This window comes from Vulpes vulpes, chromosome 9 (assembly GCF_048418805.1).
Source record: "Vulpes vulpes isolate BD-2025 chromosome 9, VulVul3, whole genome shotgun sequence".
NCBI lineage: Eukaryota > Metazoa > Chordata > Mammalia > Carnivora > Canidae > Vulpes > Vulpes vulpes.
This window is the reverse complement of record NC_132788.1, coordinates 108940270-108957143: the sequence shown is the minus strand read 5'-3', so window position 1 is coordinate 108957143 and position 16874 is coordinate 108940270. Positions and strand designations below refer to the sequence as shown.

The window sequence follows — 16874 nt, the reverse complement described above, 5'->3', positions numbered from 1 at the left end:
AGGGGCGGGGCCGGGCCGGGTCCGCGCGCCCCATTGGTCGGCGGCGGGGGTGGGGCTTGAGGGCGCCGCGAGGCTGGCCCCGCCCCCGGGCCGCGGGGGGCGGCGGCGGCGGCGGCGGAGGCGGTGAGCGCGGGCGGCGGCGGCGGGGAGGGCGCGGGTGCAGACGCCGTTAGGCCCCCGCGGCCTCCTCGGCCTCCGCGCGGGGCTCGGGGACGCCGCGCTGCGGAGGCCGGGCGCCCGGGAGCCCTGTGGGCTGCGCCCCGCGGGCCGGGGGCGGGGGCCGAGGCGGCGGCGCCGGGCCTGGGGGGAGGGGCGAGCCGCGGAGGCCCCGGGCGCGAGCCGAGCCGAGCCTGCCGCGGGCGCCCCCCCGCCGGGCCCCGCCGCGTGCACCCCCCGGGCCTGGACCCCCCCGTGGTGCCTGTGGGCGGCGGCCCGGAGCTCGGGCGTGCAGCTGTCCCCGTCCTTCGAGGGCCCCGCGGTCCAGCCCTCGCGGGGGGCGGTGCGAGCCGGGCGTTGGGGCCGCGGAGGAGCCGTTTGCGGGCGTCGGGCCTGCGGGGGCCCCACCGCCCCGCCTGACCCCTGACCCCGTGCACCCCGTGCCCTTGTGTTGCAGGGCACCCCGCGTCGGAGCTGCCGGCGCCCGCTAGTGCCACATGCGTCCCCGTCATGACGGACGCCCAGTATGTGCTGTGCAGGTGGGAGCAGCGCCTGTGGCCTGCCAAGGTGACAGCCGTCCCGCCGCGATTGCGACCCGGGGGGACACGGACACTGCATCCGGGGAGACCTAGGAGCCCCGGCACTTGCACCGCTCCTCTGCCCCCGCTTAGCCGGGTGTCTGGCCTGGTGCTTGCAGGGCTTGGCTTCCAGAAGTAGCGCCTGGTCTGGCCCGTGCACAGAAAGTAGACAGCAGGCTCGGCCTTAAGGCGCGGGCACGTGTCGCTCGAGGGAGTATCTGGAAGGCAGCCCTGCGACAGTAAATCAGGGCAGTGCCTTGGGGACACCTTCCAGCAAGCAGTGGGGGAGCGTGCCCAACTGCAAGGCACAGCCGGGCCTGCTGCCCGGCCCGCCTCTGACCTCTTGTGCCTCGGTTTCCCCATCTTCCAAGTACAGGTTTGGACAGGAGGTTGCTGGAGTCCCCCGGGGTTGTAGGTTTTAAGAATCACCTGCTGCGTTTGCATCCGTAGGCTCATAGATTTGTTTTTTTTTTTTTTTTTCTGTTAACCGTTCCGTCTCAGTAACAATTTTTTTCCCCTTTAATGTAGGTGTTGGCCAGAACTGAGACGTCCACCAAAAATAAGAGAAAAAAAGGAGTTTTCCTAAGCGTTCAGATACTCTCCCTAGATGAAAAGTTAAGTGTTGTGGGGTTTCTTGATATTATTATTTTTTTTTTTTTTTCTGAGTCGGATTTCTGATACTGCACACACCTCCCCCGAAGGTGAATTTGCTTTTAAGGTCTTATTAATTTTTCAGTTACTGTAACAGAGTTGTGCTCATGATAACCTTAAAAGGAAAATGGATTTTTTTTTTTTTTTAACGTCTGTTTGGAAGTTGAAGGTCTGTATGATGTATACTCAGTGTGAGAGATCGGTATAGGAATTGAATACATATAAGTTATACTCAGGGGAAACTTGTTGGGGGTTCACGTAGGGATGTTTCCTTCCCACGGGTTTGTGTGTCTTTTTCTCAGAAACTTGAGTGACAGGCCATCAATTTTGAAATGTTTGATGTTTCAGCCTGTCCATCTAGTAAGATGCTACTGTTTAGCATTCAAAAGGCAAACACATGATCGTGTGGAAGCGCATTACTCTCTCGCTCTTGCTTACCCGGAGATGGAAGGACATAATATTACTCGGGATGATTAAAATGCCCAGATCACGTATGATTGTGGTATTGCTGTGTCTAAGGGAAGAATTCCCAATTCAAAAAGAGTAAAACCTCGTCAGCTCCACTTCCAGCCTCCCCAGGTCCCCGTCCCTCTTCAGAGCGGCCTCCTAAACTCACTTAGTTCCCAGCTCACACTTTCCCTGCGGCTGGGAAGGTAATTGAATGCTCGAGTTTAAAAGGAAAGCACATCCTTTTAAACTAAAACACACCTGCTGGGCTGTAAACAGGTTTTAGTGACATTATCATCTACTCTGAAAATCTAACAAAGGAGTTATTTGTACAGTTGAAAGTAGGATTTGCCTCATAAAAGTCACAATTTGAATTCATTTTTATTCTTAAATCCAACCAACCTTTTCTGTCTTAAAAGGGGGGGTAAAAAGCCACATTCACCAGGGTCCTTGCTGCCTCTAACCTCAAGCTGTGACTTTTGGTTAAAGTAGAAGGTTGAGAAGGAAGAAAATGAATCTAATTCTTTTGTTATCTAAAGAAAAACATGTTTGAAAACGTCTCTGTGGCCTTGGCTGGCAGCGGATAACGGGTGTTTCTGTCCCTGCAGAATTGAGGTGAGAAGCACAGAAGTGGAAATCCTGAAGACGGCACACATCGAACGGATCGCTTCCTCCCTGGGTAAGAGCACATCCCTAAGCGACAAAGGGATGGTGTGGGAGACGGAAAGACCCTGCTCTGCAGGTGACCCTGAGCCGAAGGAGAAGGAAAGGGATCTATTTTCTTAGACCTTTGCAGAATTTACCCCAGAACTGATCCTGTTGTCGACTGCCATTGTGGTCACTCGCAAGCATTGGGACCTCTGGTCACACTCGTGGCCTCCAGTGTGTATTTGCCTCCGTGAGGCGAGGGCGGAAGATGCTGTCCACCCCCCCCCCCCGCCCCCGGTCCCACAGTAAGGCTGTAAAAGTGGGTTTTGGATTTGGTTCGTTCTCTGCCCAGGGTTTGAGCAGCGAGTTCTATGTTTAAATTCCATAGCTGAGCTCCGGGGAGAAAGGGCTACGTGACCAGCTTTGTTGGCGGGTGCCCATCGTCTGCCGGCGCTCCCCCCGTGGGGTGAGGCTGGTTGGAGATGGAACACTGCCCCCCAGCTCCTTTGCTTTTCCTCGGTTGGAGGGAGGGCCGAGCTCTGCGCAGCCAGGGCTGGCTGTGCCCTTACCTGGTGGCAGCCTGACAGACCTAACTAAGCAGGAGGACCTTGCGCTCCAGCGGGGACACATACTCCCTGTGCCGTGAGCTGTTAGTTTCGTGGAAAGATCGACCAGGAGTCTTTCCGTGGCGTTCCTAAACCAGAGTCCGTTTTCCTACATGTTTGGAAAAACCGCTTTTGGTGCACGTGGCATCCAGCGGGCACCTTAGGCAGCGTCAGCCGCCGCCTCTCGGACGCTCCACGTCCTCTGCCCGGGTCGCATCGGGGGCTGCTGGTCCGTAGGGCCTTTACCAGTAAGCAGGGAAAAGGCTGCTGATGGAGGTGCCCTACCCGCTGAGTTGCGATAGTGCACCCGTCACCTCCTTCACATAAACGGTGCCGGGTCTGTGTGTCGGATGAGTAAACACGGCCGTGGCAGCCAGGAGGTCAGGCTGCAATCTCCAGGCCCGTGATGCTCTTTTCTGGCTCCGAAACGCCCTTGCACAGAAGTACGGAAAATCCAGCAGCCCACAATGGGTCCCTTTCATCGTCTGGCCCTCGCCCCCGCCGCCACCCAAGAACACGTTGCCGGCAGAGTTCTTTATGGAGTTGGCAAGGCTTTTTATTGAGCCTGATTGAAGTTGAAGCTGCGAGGCTGGGAGGATTTAGGAAGCGTCTGAGTACATTTTGCTGGCAGTATTTTTTTGTGACCTGGAGGGATTTATCTCTAACCCGATCAGGTTGGGGTCAGTCAGTTTGTTTTTAGAAAAGCGGAGCCCCGCAGCTTTGGACAATAGCTGTTGTTTTGTGGCCTTGTCCCCCTTTGGGAAAGCTGTAGCTGAGAGGGGTCAGTCCTCCCTTCAGGTGCGAAAGACCGAGTCAGCCCTAGGTGGCCATGCCCTGACGGCAGCGTCTGGTCTCACCAGGCTTTGTTTGCTTCCCATCCTTGCAGCGTCCCAGGGTGAGGTTCCTGCTGAACCCCTGGAGGAGCTGGCCTACAGACGCTCACTCCGAGTGGCTTTGGATGTTTTGAACCAGAGAACCGGTTTGCCTCCAGAAAGCTCTTCAAGGGAAGAAAGAACTGCTCTGTCCTCACGAGAGAAGCCCACAGAACTGGCCTCCTCACTCTGTGACCCCGGCTCTTCTTGTCTCCGGGAAGATGTGCCGAGCAGTTCTGGACCTCAGAGGAGGGACCGTGTACACCCAAGGCTGTCGGGTTCACCCACCTGCCGAAAGGACCCCAAGGGCAAAGTGGACCACAAGAAGGAGCTCGGGAAAAGTGGAAGCCTCCAAGCCTTGGTGGTCCCCTCAGCCAGAGGTGGTTCTCAGGATGGTGGTGGATCGAGAACGTGCTGCAGAAGTCGGACAACCCCAAGTAAAAGGGGAAGAAATCTAGCGCAGGAGCCCAGCCTGTGTCAGAGAGCACCTTCGCTCTCGGAGGGAGATGGCAAAAAAGAGAGCAAGAGCCTGCCAACCTCGGGCTCACCTCCCAGAGTTAGGGAGAAGGGTTTGTGCGCCAAAGGGGAAGACCCGGGTTTGCCATGGTGTGGCCCTGCGGTGCTCCCGGCCCCGGGGCGCCCAGCCTGCCCAGATGCCCGAGGCCGCCCTGCCAAGCGGCCCTGCCCAGATGGCAGCCAGAGGCTGCCCGCCACACAGCTGGAGCCGGGGGCAGCACCATGCCCCAGGCAGGGGCCCCGGGGACGCATGACTCTGCGCAGCGCTGCCAAACTCGGCCTGCCTGCCCCCTGTGCTTCCACAGAGGAGACAAATCTTCACATCCTGGTGGAGGAAGGTAAAGGTCTGTGGCCGAGAGTCGCTTGTGCTGGCGGGGTGGATTTGGGTTCCCGTGGCCGCCGCGGGTCAGGCACTCGTGTTTTTCGACCTGCTCTTAATGAGATCGTATCAAAATACTGGCAGAGCAGAGGTTGCCTGGTTCCTTTCCTCTCGGGTCTCCCACCGTGATTACTTCCAACTAGTCCCGAATCCTCATGTCGTTTTTTGTTCTGAACGAGAGAGGCCGTGGGGCATGAGCCTGGGGGCCGCGGCCCCAGGACGGCTCTGATGGGGAGCGGCGCAGCAGCACGGCAGCCTCCCCCTGAGCGGGCAGGAGTCTTGGGAGTGATTAACTCGCTCAGAAGGCTCCCGACTTTTTCGAGGTGCCCGTGGAGACCTACTTTTGTGGTTGAAGTCCTGCCCTGTGGCTCTTTGCATTTGCACGACGCCATCTCCCCCCTACTCGGGATGCTGACTGAGGGCTGTTCGTTTCTGTGGGGTTCGGTTCCTCCAGACGGGCTGGCCACACGCGGGCTCGGGCTTCTGCCCGGAGTTTAAGCTTCATGTGTTTGAACTCCGTGTCCCAGCAGGTGCAGAGGCTGCGGGGAATGAGTCGCACCCTGTCCCCGTGTCCCCAGCGCTGCGTGGGCCCTAGAAGTTGTTCTCCCCACCCTTGTCCCCTCGGCTTGCTTAGGTCGCTGCTTTGTGCACTCGCCTCGCGTCTAGACGCGGCAGCCTGGGTCCCTCGCCCTCTTTGCCCCTCCTTTAGTTGTCTCTCGAGCAGAGGGCACTTTAATCAGACTGTACCTGATAAGAATCTGGCGGTGTGAGTCTGTGACTCGGGATCTTTTATCTTTGTTAACGGCCCCGTATCATGGAATAAACATTCCTTGGGCTGAGCTCCCGAGATGGTGATAGTGAAAGTCTAACCTACCATCATTGGCAGACCGACAGTCCTCCGGAGACTCCATGGAGTTTAATCCCATTCACTCCATCCTGGAGGAAGATGAGGATGATGAGGAGCCACCCAGAATCCTCTTATATCACGGTAAGTCTCGAGAAGCAGCCCGAGGAGCGTGTGCGTCCGCCTGTGGTGAGCCCTGGGCAGAGGCGGCTTCAGCTAAAGGCCTGTCGCCGCTTCATTTTCCTTCTGCTGAACAGACAACTTCAGAAGTGCTGTGTTTTCTGTCCTTCGTCTAAAGGGTAATCACACAAAGGGAAGAGGGCCTCCCTGGGAGGAGAGTGGCCAGCCCTCCCTGCCAGCACGCTGCCCCCATTATGTGTTGTCCTGTCCCCTCCGTGGGAAGGCAGGACAGCCGGGTGGAGAGCTGGGTCCTGTCGCCACCATTCGGGTGTGGCTTGGTGCTACCTCCGCATCTTTGGGGACGGCTGTCGGGCCCGGGGCATCGGGGCTCTGGGACCCCCTCCCACATGTGCAGTCCGAGCCCCCCGGCCCTCTTTGCAGGAGGATGACCCAGATCCCGGACCAACAGCCGGCAGCAAGTTATTCTGTGTCATGGGCTACATCACTGAGAATGAATTTTGTCTTTAGACTTTCCCATTGACTATTTTTTTTTTTTTAAGATTTTATTTATTCATGAGAGGCAGAGATGCAGGCAGAGGGAGAAGCAGGCTCCCTGTGGGGACCCCAATGCGGGACTCAATCCTGGGACCCCAGGGTCACGCCCTGAGTCAAAGGCAGACGCTCAACCACTGATCCACCTGGGTGTCCCTGACCATTTGTTTTTAACATAGTCTGGTGGTGTTTTTTTTTTTTTTTTTTTTAAGATTTGATTTATTTATCCATGAAAGGCACCAAGAGAGAGGCAGAGACACAAGCAGAGGGAGAAGCAGACTTCCTGCTGGGAACCCAATGGGGGACTCAGTCCTGGGACCCCGGGGTCGTTCCCTGAGCTGAGGGCAGACACTTAACCACTGAGCCACCCAGGCATCCCAGTGTGGCGTTTTTTTAGCATTTTCATCATGAAATAATTATAGATTCACAAGATGTGGCAAAAACAGTGCATGGAAAGGGGGCCTCATCTCCAAGGGTGAACCCCTGTGCCTCAGGGGGCCGATGCCGGCACTGTGAGCAGGGCGTGCCCCTGGGACTCGTCCCTCCGCCGACTGCGGGCTGGTCTATCAGCGTGCTCACACTTGTGCGTTGGCCTCTTTGTGCCTCAGTGATAACCCCGACACGGTTTACACTGGCTCACGGTCTTATTTCTTTGCGGGACTGCTTATTCCTTACCGAGCCCTCCCTGGCCATCAGGTACCTAGAGTGATGCACGCCTTGTAGGGCCCCGGTGTGCCTGGTGTGTACCTTTGGGAAAGCTCTGCAGGCTCAGTTCCCAGTAGCTGGACTTGCTCGGCTGGAGAAGGGTCCCCCAGCTTCTCCCGGAAGGGGATTTTCCTCCCAGCTGCTGCCGGCAGGGCTGGAGGGGCAGGTGAAACCAAGGTGTGCATTCGAATCTTCGAATCCCCCTGGTGTTTTGCTTCCCGTTTGATTTTGTCTTGCCCCCCCCCCCCCCCGCAGCCTGATGTCTGTGGAGGCCTTACCCGTGACCTCTTTGTCCTCACGGGGCCCTGACGCTTCTCTTAAAAACCAAACGCTTCTCACCAGATGGATGATGGTCCTTTGCTCACTCTGCGGGCGCTCGCCCGTCTGCAGACCTGCCTCGCCTCGCCGGCCGCCGGGGCACTGCTGGAACAGGGCTCGTCTTGGTTCTGCTTGGAAAAGCAGCCTCATGTCTGCGAGGTTTTGTTAGCTGATTGTTTCAACATTTAAGTGATCTGTTTTGGAGTTTTGTGTTTGGTTGGAAATCTTGTTAAATTTTTTTCATAAATTCATTACCAGATGATTTTAGTAATGGGTGTTTTTTTTTTCCCCCTTTTAAGATAAAGCCCAGTTTTTCAGACTGAATTTCCTGGGAAGTTGGTTCTTTTGTTGGGGCTTTTGTGCCACACTTTTTTTTTTTTTTTTTTTTTTTTAAACAGAAAGCACAAGCAGGAGGAGAGGGAGAAGCAGGCTCCTCGCTGCGCAGGGAGCCCGATGCCGGGCTCCGTCCCGGGACCCTGGGGTCATGACCTGAGCCAAAGGCAGATGCTTCACCAAAGGAGCCACCCAGGCGCCCCTGCGCTACACTCTTTTTAAAAAATATTTTACTTTTTTAAATACTTTAATCTGGAATAATTTGAGATTTACACCATAGGGGCAATGGTGGTATGCAGTTGACCAGGGCTGCTTGTGTCCGCTCAGCAGCACGCACAGGCCCGGCACTCAGGTGCCAGCGTTGTTGCCAGGCTACCTTTCAAAAGTCGGGGCTTCTGATGAGAGCATTAGGTTTAAATGCCGTCTGACGGTTGCAGTTTCTTCAGTTGTTGCATTTGGTGCGTGATGCAGATCTGACTTGCTGTTCGTCTTTTTGTCTTTCTTTTTAATTCTAGAACCACGCTCCTTTGAAGTTGGAATGCTGGTCTGGCTTAAACACCAGAAATATCCGTTCTGGCCGGCAGTGGTAAGCACCGGTGGCCTCCGGCACCTGGCTGCAGGCCCCGCACTTCTGCTCACTCGCCCCCCGTTCGGGTCAGCTGGACCCCAGGAAATTTCTTTACTGGGAAAAACCAGTGCTGGGATGAACATTCTAAGCAGGGTTTTTGGAGACGTTGACTTGAGTAAGGGGAGTTCAATCATTTTGGTGTAGTTGAGCCTAAGGCTCCGAGGTCCGATCCTGAGCAAGCAGGCTCAGGAAAACCCGCCTAAGAACTTGTCTGCACCTTGCTGGCTTCTGATACCGGGCACTTCAGACTTTCTCCTGAGGGAGCTTTTAAATTGTTCAGATTGTATAGTAGGGATTGGTCGTGTGTGTGCGGTGGGTGGGCCACAGCGCCGTATGGTTCCTGGCTCTGCCTTCTTGGTGTGCCCGGACGGTGCAGGCTGTCTGTTTTTTAGGCCAAGGCAGCAGGCCAGCTCTTCCCCTCTTCAACCCAGTGTCTTCCTCTATCCCCCTCCAACCTGGCTCCAGCTGTGGGCCTTCACCTTGTAGTGAGAGACAGTGATGTTAAAATTGGGACGGTACCAGTAGGATCCAGAGACGCTGCTCTTGTCGCCGTGAGGCCGACCCTCAGCAGGGCAGCCTGGCCTCCTTGGATGGGACAGATTGGCTGTAGCGACGGTGGGGTTGATACCTGTGCAGTGTTGCTGGGCATAATGTGTAGCTTGAGCAGACGTGCAGATGAAGTGGGCGTCTCTGTGTAGTGTCTCAGCACCACTCGGGGGGTCCCTTGGCCGGCCTTCAGTACTCGTTCGTGGCGGGCGCTCGTGTCCACCCACGTTTGTCACCCTTTTCCTGGACCTCTCCTCATTCCTTACTTTTACCAGTTCCCCTGGGGGCCCTGCTCGGTAAGGGATCTCCAAGGTCGCATGTTCCTAGGGCAAACTCTTGGTTTACAGCTGAGCAGGGACATGGGCACCGGGCAGGGAGGAGGTTGCTCTGAGTCAGGCACTTCTGCCTCTCTATCCTTGGCTTGTCCCACCTGCCCGAGCTCACTTTGCTCAGGGCTAGTGTTAAGTGGTTATTGTAGCACCACTCGAGTGGGTACCGTACTAAATATTGATATAGAGGACGTTGATATTGAAAATGAGGGCGGGCCAGGGGAGAGTCGCAGGTGTGCAGAGGTAGCAGTAAGTGTGGTTCTCTATTAAACACAGCGAAATCTTGCCTGGTCTTGCTCACACGTGAGCAGTGAGAGTGGGGCATGAAGCAGACGAGGGAGGTGTCAGAGTATCTGACCCGTGGGCTTTGCCTTGGTCACCCCCAGCCAGCAGCGTTCCTTATCACACGCCAGCCTTGTGCCACCTTGTCAGGGAGGTATTTCAAAAGCCTCACCTCTTCTGGGGTTTTTAATGCTTTATTTTGTTGGATTTGCCAACAGGTCAAGAGCGTCAGGCGGAGAGATAAGAAAGCCAGCGTGCTCTTTATTGAGGGGCACATGGACCCAAAAGGAAGAGGGTAACCCAGCCATCTGCTCTCTGCAAATGCCTCCCGGGGGAAGGCCTGCTGGCTCGGGGGTGCTGGGACGGTCGGGAGGGGGCTGGGGTCCAGGGCCTGGTCGGGCTCACGTGCCCCTGTGATCCCGCTCCCTGGAGGAGGAATCCACACAGGGCTGTGTTGAAACGGACTGCCCAGACCATCCAGTTTTCAAAACTTTATCTGCTGCCTTTGAAAGGCAGCCCAGTCAGACGCTCAGTGGATCCCGCCCGTTCTCCACGAATTCTGCTACACTCTGGTGGTCGCAGGTGCTGTGAGCGGCGACCCTGCCTCCACCTGTTTTGCCATTTGGTTAGTTCTAACCACTTAATCCCGGGGTGAATATGCACACGCACGTGCCTGTCTGCTCAAAGGGTGCTTTGCAAACACAGCTCAGAGCCTCTGGCCCTGGGGTGCTGCCTCCACCTCCCACACGTGGCCAGGGGTGTGCGTGAGTCACATGGTGGCCCCAGCCCCGTCTCGGGGGTTTCCACGGCAGCTGGTGGGGCAGAGGCCCCCGCCACCCCTCCTAGTTCCATCAGAGGAAAGGAAAACGTCGTCTTGGGTCACGAGATGTAGTTGTCTCACGTTAACCTTCCCTTTCTGCTTCCAGCATCACCGTGTCTCTCAAAAGATTGAAGCACTTTGACTGTAAAGAGAAACAAGAACTTCTGGTACGTGGACTGTCGGTGCCCGTGCGAAGCGGCCGCCTGGGTGGCTGTGGTCTGCTGGCCCGGCTTCCAGCTCTTTCTTCTGGGAAGTTGCCTGCCACCCCCATTGCAGAGGCGGGGAGTCGGGCTTTAATGCAGAGGATGATTTGCCCGGGTGCAGGCCCGCTCCTCGAAGCGCGCGGTGGCTCGGAGGCTGCCCCTGCACAGGGCGTGGGCACAGCAGGCCTGCACGCGTGTGGGGGGGCCCAGATGCTCGGCCGCGTGGGCCACGATGGCGCCCCACGAGGGCTTCCCGCTGGCCAGTGGCCGAGCCCATGAGGCACAAGGCACGTGTCCGCTCGTCGGCTGTCTGTTCAGCCCTGAGGTGCTGTGTGTGTGTAACAGCTCTCAGGCCGCAGACCCAGCCCGGGGCGGGGGCGCGGGGGCGTTCTTGTCCCAGCCGGGTGAGCGGGCCCCAGGCTTCGAGTCATGGGGCAGCCTTCTTGGTGGACTGATGGGAAGGCCCTGAGCACGGCGGGCACCCACATCGGACCCCGGCCTTTGTTTCCTTCCCCTGGCGTGCGTGTCCCTGTGACGCGGTCCTGCTCCCCGCCTGTGAGTCTGTTCACAGCAGCTTCCAAGCAGCCACCTGCGCTGGGCACCCTGTCCCCATCAGGGTGCCCGTGAGCAGAGCCCGGTTCTGCAAGAGGGCCGGCCGTGGCAAGCACAAGCCCGCCAGCTGGGCGCCCGCCCTTCCAGCCGGTGGCCGGCCCTGACCCCATGGCCGTTCTCGGGGATCTGGATAGCTTTCCCAGAGTGGGGGTGGGGGCTTGTCAGGACGGCAGGAATCTTGCTCTGAGGTCTGTGTTCCAAGCACACAAAGAACTCTGTTCTACGACAACGACGGCGTGTGGCCTCGTGTAATCCAGACACTGGGACCATGCCTATTGCCCGACTTCCTGCTCCCTGAGAAGAGTCAGGTCCCTCTGTGAAGTGGGGTGCACTAGGTCACTGAGGGGCCGTGGAGGTGGCAAGAGCGCCTCCCCCTGGAGCCGCCGTTTGGACTGTCCTGGGTGGTGTTGATGGGCGGCAGGGCCGTCGGGGTCATGGCTCTGAGCTCTGCCTTCCTGAGCGAGGAGCGGCACCAGCTGCTGTCCCCGACTCGCACCTGCCGCGTGCTGGACTAGTGCTGGACAACAGGAGGAGGGCTGGGCTGGGGTGGTGGTGACGCGGGGGGGATCCATCGGGCCAGTGGGCCATCGTCCCAGCTCCGGTCCTCACGGGGCCGGCGGGGGCTTGTCCTCCGTTGGCAGGTGAGGACCTTGAGGCCCAGCTGGGCCTGCCCCCCGGTAGCGTCCTTCCATCCTAGGACAGTACTTCCGACCGAGCCGACGCCGTTCTAAACCAAGGACACAAAGACTCTTCTTAGAAGGGTTTGTTTGGTACGACTTTGAAGTCTTCTCCGGGCACCGTCAGCCACGTTGGGATGCTTGCCTCCTTCCTGTTTAGGGTCCCCGCTCTGCTGCCCCACAGCGCTCAGCTCCCCCGTGACGGCTCTGTGAGCAGCGCCGGCCGCAGCCCTGGGCCTCCGTGTGCATCTGCACGTGCGGCGGCGGCAGCCCCGCACGGGGGCGTCTCCTGGGCTTGCCGTCTGGACGCAGGACCCGAGGAACCAGGAAGGGTTGGAAGAGCCCCCCTGGCTTCCTGCTGACACCTGCTGTCTGCGTCTTGTTGTAGAACGAGGCCAAGGAGGACTTCGATCAGGCCATCGGCTGGTGCGTCTCCTTGATCACCGACTACAGGGTCCGGCTCGGTACGTGGGGCTGTGCGGCCTTGGACACGGGGACTGGGTTGGGGCAGAGCGTGGGCCTGTGGCCCGCGACAGGCTTGCCCCAGCAAGGGAGGTGGGCAGACACGCAGGCGAGGGCTGAAACGCAGCGTGTGAACGGAAGGCAGACTTCGCTGTGAGCCCGAGCTGGTGTGTAGCCGCCCCCAGGATGTGGCACGGACAGCGGCGCTGGTGTAGGTGTGCCGTCGGCCCTCGTGGGCAGGGGTCCGGGTGGGGCAGACACGAGGCAGACATGTGACCCAGCGTCCCGCGGGGCCGTTCCGGCGCCACGTCTGACACTGTGACACGGCTGTCCTCGTGCCTTCTCTGCAGGCTGTGGCTCTTTTGCTGGCTCTTTCCTAGAATACTACGCTGCCGACATCAGTGAGTCCGGCAAGTCCTCTTGGGGGTGGGACGCTCGGGAGGGGGTGCGCCTGGGTGTAGGCTGCCCCTTGTCCCCAGCCTGACGCTAGACCCCTGGGGATGCCCTGACTGCCCTCTGCCGCCCGAGCTTTGGGTGAACTGATGGTCACCCCGTAGCCTGTTGCCCTGTGTCATCAAGGAGTGGAGGTGGGGGTGTCGGTGCTCCCTGGGCCACCCCCAGTGATGCAGCAAAGGAAGGCCGCAGGGAGCCCCCCCACAGGCTGGCCGTCCACGGACCTGTCGCTCCCCCGCAGGTTATCCCGTCCGCAAGTCCATTCAGCAGGACGTCTTGGGGACCAGGTTCCCCCAGTTGAGCAAGGAGGACCCCGAGGAGCCTGTGGCGGGGAGCCCCCAGGGGAGGAGGCAGCCCTGCAGGAAGGTCCTCCCCGACCGCTCCCGGGCCGCCCGGGACCGCGCCAACCAGAAGCTGGTGGAATACATCGTGAAAGCCAGGGGCGCCGAGGGCCACCTGCGGGCCATCCTGAAGAACAGGAAGCCGTCCCGGTGGTTGAACACGTTCCTGAGTTCGGGTCAGTACATGACATGCGTAGAGACGTACCTGGAGGACGAGGAGCAGCTGGACCTGGTGGTGAAGTACCTGCAGGGCGTCTACCAGGAGACGGGCAGCAGGACGCTGGCTCGGGTCAACGGCGACAGGATCCGGTTCATCCTGGATGTCCTGCTCCCCGAAGTGAGTGGTGGCCAGAGCCCATCCGCAGGTGGGGTGGGGGCTGCGGCCAGGGCCCCGGGCCGCCCGCGAGGCTATTGCAGGGTGACGGGGCCTCGGTATTGAGACCTCAGGCCGGGGGCACGAGAGCCATGTGCACATGGAAACCTTTGCAGAACAGATGGGGCAGCGGCAAGGGAGTCATGATCCCCCGGAGGCCCAGCCGGGCTTCGGCTGGCGGGAGCACAACGGGATCCCTGGTTTTCAGGGTCCGAGGGGGCAGGAGCGTGTGCGGGAGGAGTTACCCGACTCAAAAACTCTCCTTTTGTGACAAGAAGCTTTCGAATACGTACAAAGGGAAAGTATTGTCTGGAAGCCTCTGTGCCCGACGCCCGTTTGGATCGGTGACCTCTGTCTGTATCTCCTGCTCCCTCCCCCAGATAACTGGGGGGGGAATTCCCAAACACTTTTTTCGTGCTTGGGTGCTCCAGTGTATGTCTTCAAGGAAGGGGTGGTCCCGTGTGGGGATGGCTGTGGTTCTTGCGGGGGTGGGCAGAGGCCACTGGATCCCCACGGTGCCGGGTCACCTCCTAACTGACCTGCCTGATGTCAGCAGTGCCGGGGAGGGGGCAGGGGGTGAGCTCTGTTCTAGACCGTGAAGTCTCTGTTTCTTTGTTTTTAAGCTTTTATTTTTTTTAAAGATTTTATTTATTAATGAAAGACGGGGGCGGGGCAGAGACACAGGCAGAGGGAGAAGCAGGCTCCCTGCAGGGAGCCCCATGCGGGACTCGATCCCGGGACCCTGGGGTCATGCCCTGGGCCAAAGGCAGACCGTCTACCGCTGAGCCCCTGGGTGTCCCCACATGGGGGGGCTTTAAAAGCACTTGCCAGGGGTGCCTGGGAGGCTCCAACCATGAAGTATCTGCCTTTATAGCTCATGTCACGGTCTCGGGGTCCTGGATCAAGCCCCACGTTGGGCTCCCGCTCTGCCTCTGCGCCTCCTGTACACTCTCCCCCTCCTCCCTCTTCTCAAATGAATAAATATTCAGAAAATAAAAAATCATATCGGAAGTGACCCGGGTTCTGCTGCTGCTTCTGAAGAAACGAACAAGGGTTCCTCAACGTCAGATGTGCTCTGTGCTCGGATGATGTATTTTTCCGGTGGTTTGAACAGTGAACTCAGGAATGCTCACGAGTGGGCTTGTTGGTTTCCGTCCTGTGCCTTTTTCTGGTTCTGGGGACATGAATTCTCACGTGTCATCCAAAAGCCTGGGTCACTGACACGGGCAGTGTCCCTTCAGGCAGAGCCGTCCTGGGCCCTCGCGCAGCCCTGAGCTCCCCGTGTGGCCCGGCCCGTGCCCTCGGCTGAGCGCCCTCTGCCCCCTTGCAGGCCATCATCTGCGCGATAGCGGCGGTGGACGCCGTGGATTACAAGACGGCCGAGGAGAAGTACCTCAGGGGACCGTCCCTCGGCTACCGGTAGGCTGCTCAGGGCGCCGCTCCCAAGGCGGCGGCGGTGTGTGCGGAGGGGCTGGCGTTCCCTCGCGCCCGTGGCCGCGGTGGAGGTCCCTCCCCGACACGCCGGCCCAGGTGGCTGCAGGTGGACGCGCCGCACGCGCTCGAGGGCGCCGGGAGCTGTCGGCCGGCACTTGCCGAGGACCCAGTGAGGCCGGCGGGGACGGGCCTGGAGAGCCCCCTGCCACCCGAGCAGGTGCAGCTGGACCGCAGCCCGGGCGCGCCACGGCCGACGTGCCGTCCTCCAGGTGCCCCCGGGCGCGTGCCGGGCCCGCCGCGCCGGTCACCCTCAGCCGGCGCCGCCGATTGCGTCTCGGGCCTTCGCCCCACGCCTCAGCGCCGAGGCCGTTTGAGAAAACAGATCACACGCCGCAGTCGCCCGGGCCGCTGGGAGCCGGGGAGAAGAATGCCGTGATCAAGACGTCTCGGCCGGCGGTCAGCCCCGGGCCCGCGCCCCCGCGCCCCTAATCCCGTCTCTGGGCTCGCTGCCAGCCGCGCTGGGAACAGGCCGGGCCCGCGTGCCAGTGACAGGCTGAAGACTCAACTAGGGCTGCAGGCCGGGTCTCCGGGGCCCGCCGGGCACGCTGTCTGTCACGGGTCCCGGGCAGCGGCTCCCAGGCGGCCCCCGGGCGTCCCACGGCTGTCGCGGTGGTCCCTCGACACGGCTTCGGGACGGTGTTGGTGGTTGGTGGGGGAGCGGGGTTGGCGCCGTGCTCGGCCCCCGCCGCGCTCTCCGGGGACGGGCCGGACTGTCCCGCAGGTGCTCCTGCGCTCCTGTGCTCGGGCGCTGCCGCTGCTCCTCGCTGCGGGGTGGCGGCCGCCTGCCCTGACGCCAGGGGTGTGCCCTTCCCCGGTGCGGGCGGCCGCTGCGGCCCCACCGAGCTCGCCTGCTCCCTTGTCTCCGCGGAGCCTTGCGCCGTGCGGCCTTGCCGCTGTCGGAATCCGCGGTCTTGGTTACCGTCGCCTTCCTGTCGCCGTGGCTCCCCAAGCGCCGCGAATGCCGTTCCTCTTACTGGGGGTCCCTTGGTGTCTCCCCGGTAGCCATGAGGATAATGTCATAATTTATTCTCTTTAAAAAAGTTTTTTTTTTTTTTTTTTAACTGTGGTAAAAAGCACATACCGTGAAATTCAGCACCGTAACCGTCTCTGAGCGCACAGCACAGGGCACGGAGCACCCGCACCCCGCCGCGCACCACCCCCACCACCATCTCCAGAACCTTCCGTCTCCCCACACAGAGACCCCGTCCCCAGGAAGCACTGGCTGGTCTGTTTCATATTTTAAGGCGTGATGAGTTACTAAAATGACGTTATCTCCTTATATTTTTTGAAGGGAAAAAGAAATATTCGATAAACAGCTCCTAGAAGAAAGGAGTCAGCGGTGCTGACGCTGGAGGGCCGCGGCGGTCGGTGGCGGGAGAGCGCTGCCTGCAGGGCCGGTCCTGGGATGTGCTCGCTTCTCATCCGGGGGTGCTGTTTTCCTGGCTTTTTTGGAAGGTATTGTTTCTGAAAGGTTTTTGAAACAAAAACGTGTTTTATTTGCTGCATATCATTACCTGTGACTGTACTGTATCGTTGAATATAAGGTGCACACTTGGTTTTTTATGTTAAAAAGCGCTGTATCCACTATTAAACAGAAGTTTTAAGAAAGTCTGTCGGATGCGTTCCTGCAGGACAGCGTGTTTTCTGTTTGCCCCCTCGCCTGTGCCTGTGCTCCTGAGGCCGGACGAGGCTGCTCAATGTCTCGCGGTGCACCGAGGTCCCCTCCCTATGCGGGAGAACGGCGTCTGCCCGGCCCCCTGGGGCAGCGAGTCTCGTGCGAGCGCACCCTGCCCGTCGTGGGGATGTTCGTGTGTGGCTGCGTCTGGCCTGGCACTGAGCGCGGTCTCCCTGGCCAGCCTCTGCGGCTCCTGCTCGGCCCGGGGGCTGCGACCTCCCACCCACAGTGGCCGCGATCGTTGTGCGTGCAGCT

The 16874-nt window shown here is 59.5% G+C and overlaps 1 protein-coding gene across 2 annotated transcripts; it reads left to right on the top strand.

Annotated features, from left to right (window-relative positions):
* The first annotated feature begins 71 nt into the window (after positions 1-71).
* On the top strand, positions 72-16552 carry PWWP3A (PWWP domain containing 3A, DNA repair factor). 2 transcript variants are annotated; one of them, XM_072721991.1, is made up of 14 exons: positions 72-123; positions 614-723; positions 1263-1348; positions 2441-2511; positions 3972-4817; positions 5739-5840; positions 8240-8310; positions 9728-9804; positions 10436-10496; positions 12210-12285; positions 12634-12684; positions 12978-13414; positions 14781-14869; positions 16236-16552. In XM_072721991.1, the coding sequence occupies exons 2-14, from the start codon at positions 667-669 to the stop codon at positions 16288-16290; spliced, it is 2079 nt and encodes a 692-aa protein (XP_072578092.1). In that variant the 5' UTR covers positions 72-123; positions 614-666; the 3' UTR covers positions 16291-16552. The 2 variants fall into 2 exon arrangements, with proteins under 2 accessions (XP_072578092.1, XP_072578091.1); XM_072721990.1 differs by having other exon boundaries at positions 73-123; positions 3972-4811.
* Positions 16553-16874: the final 322 nt, after the last annotated feature.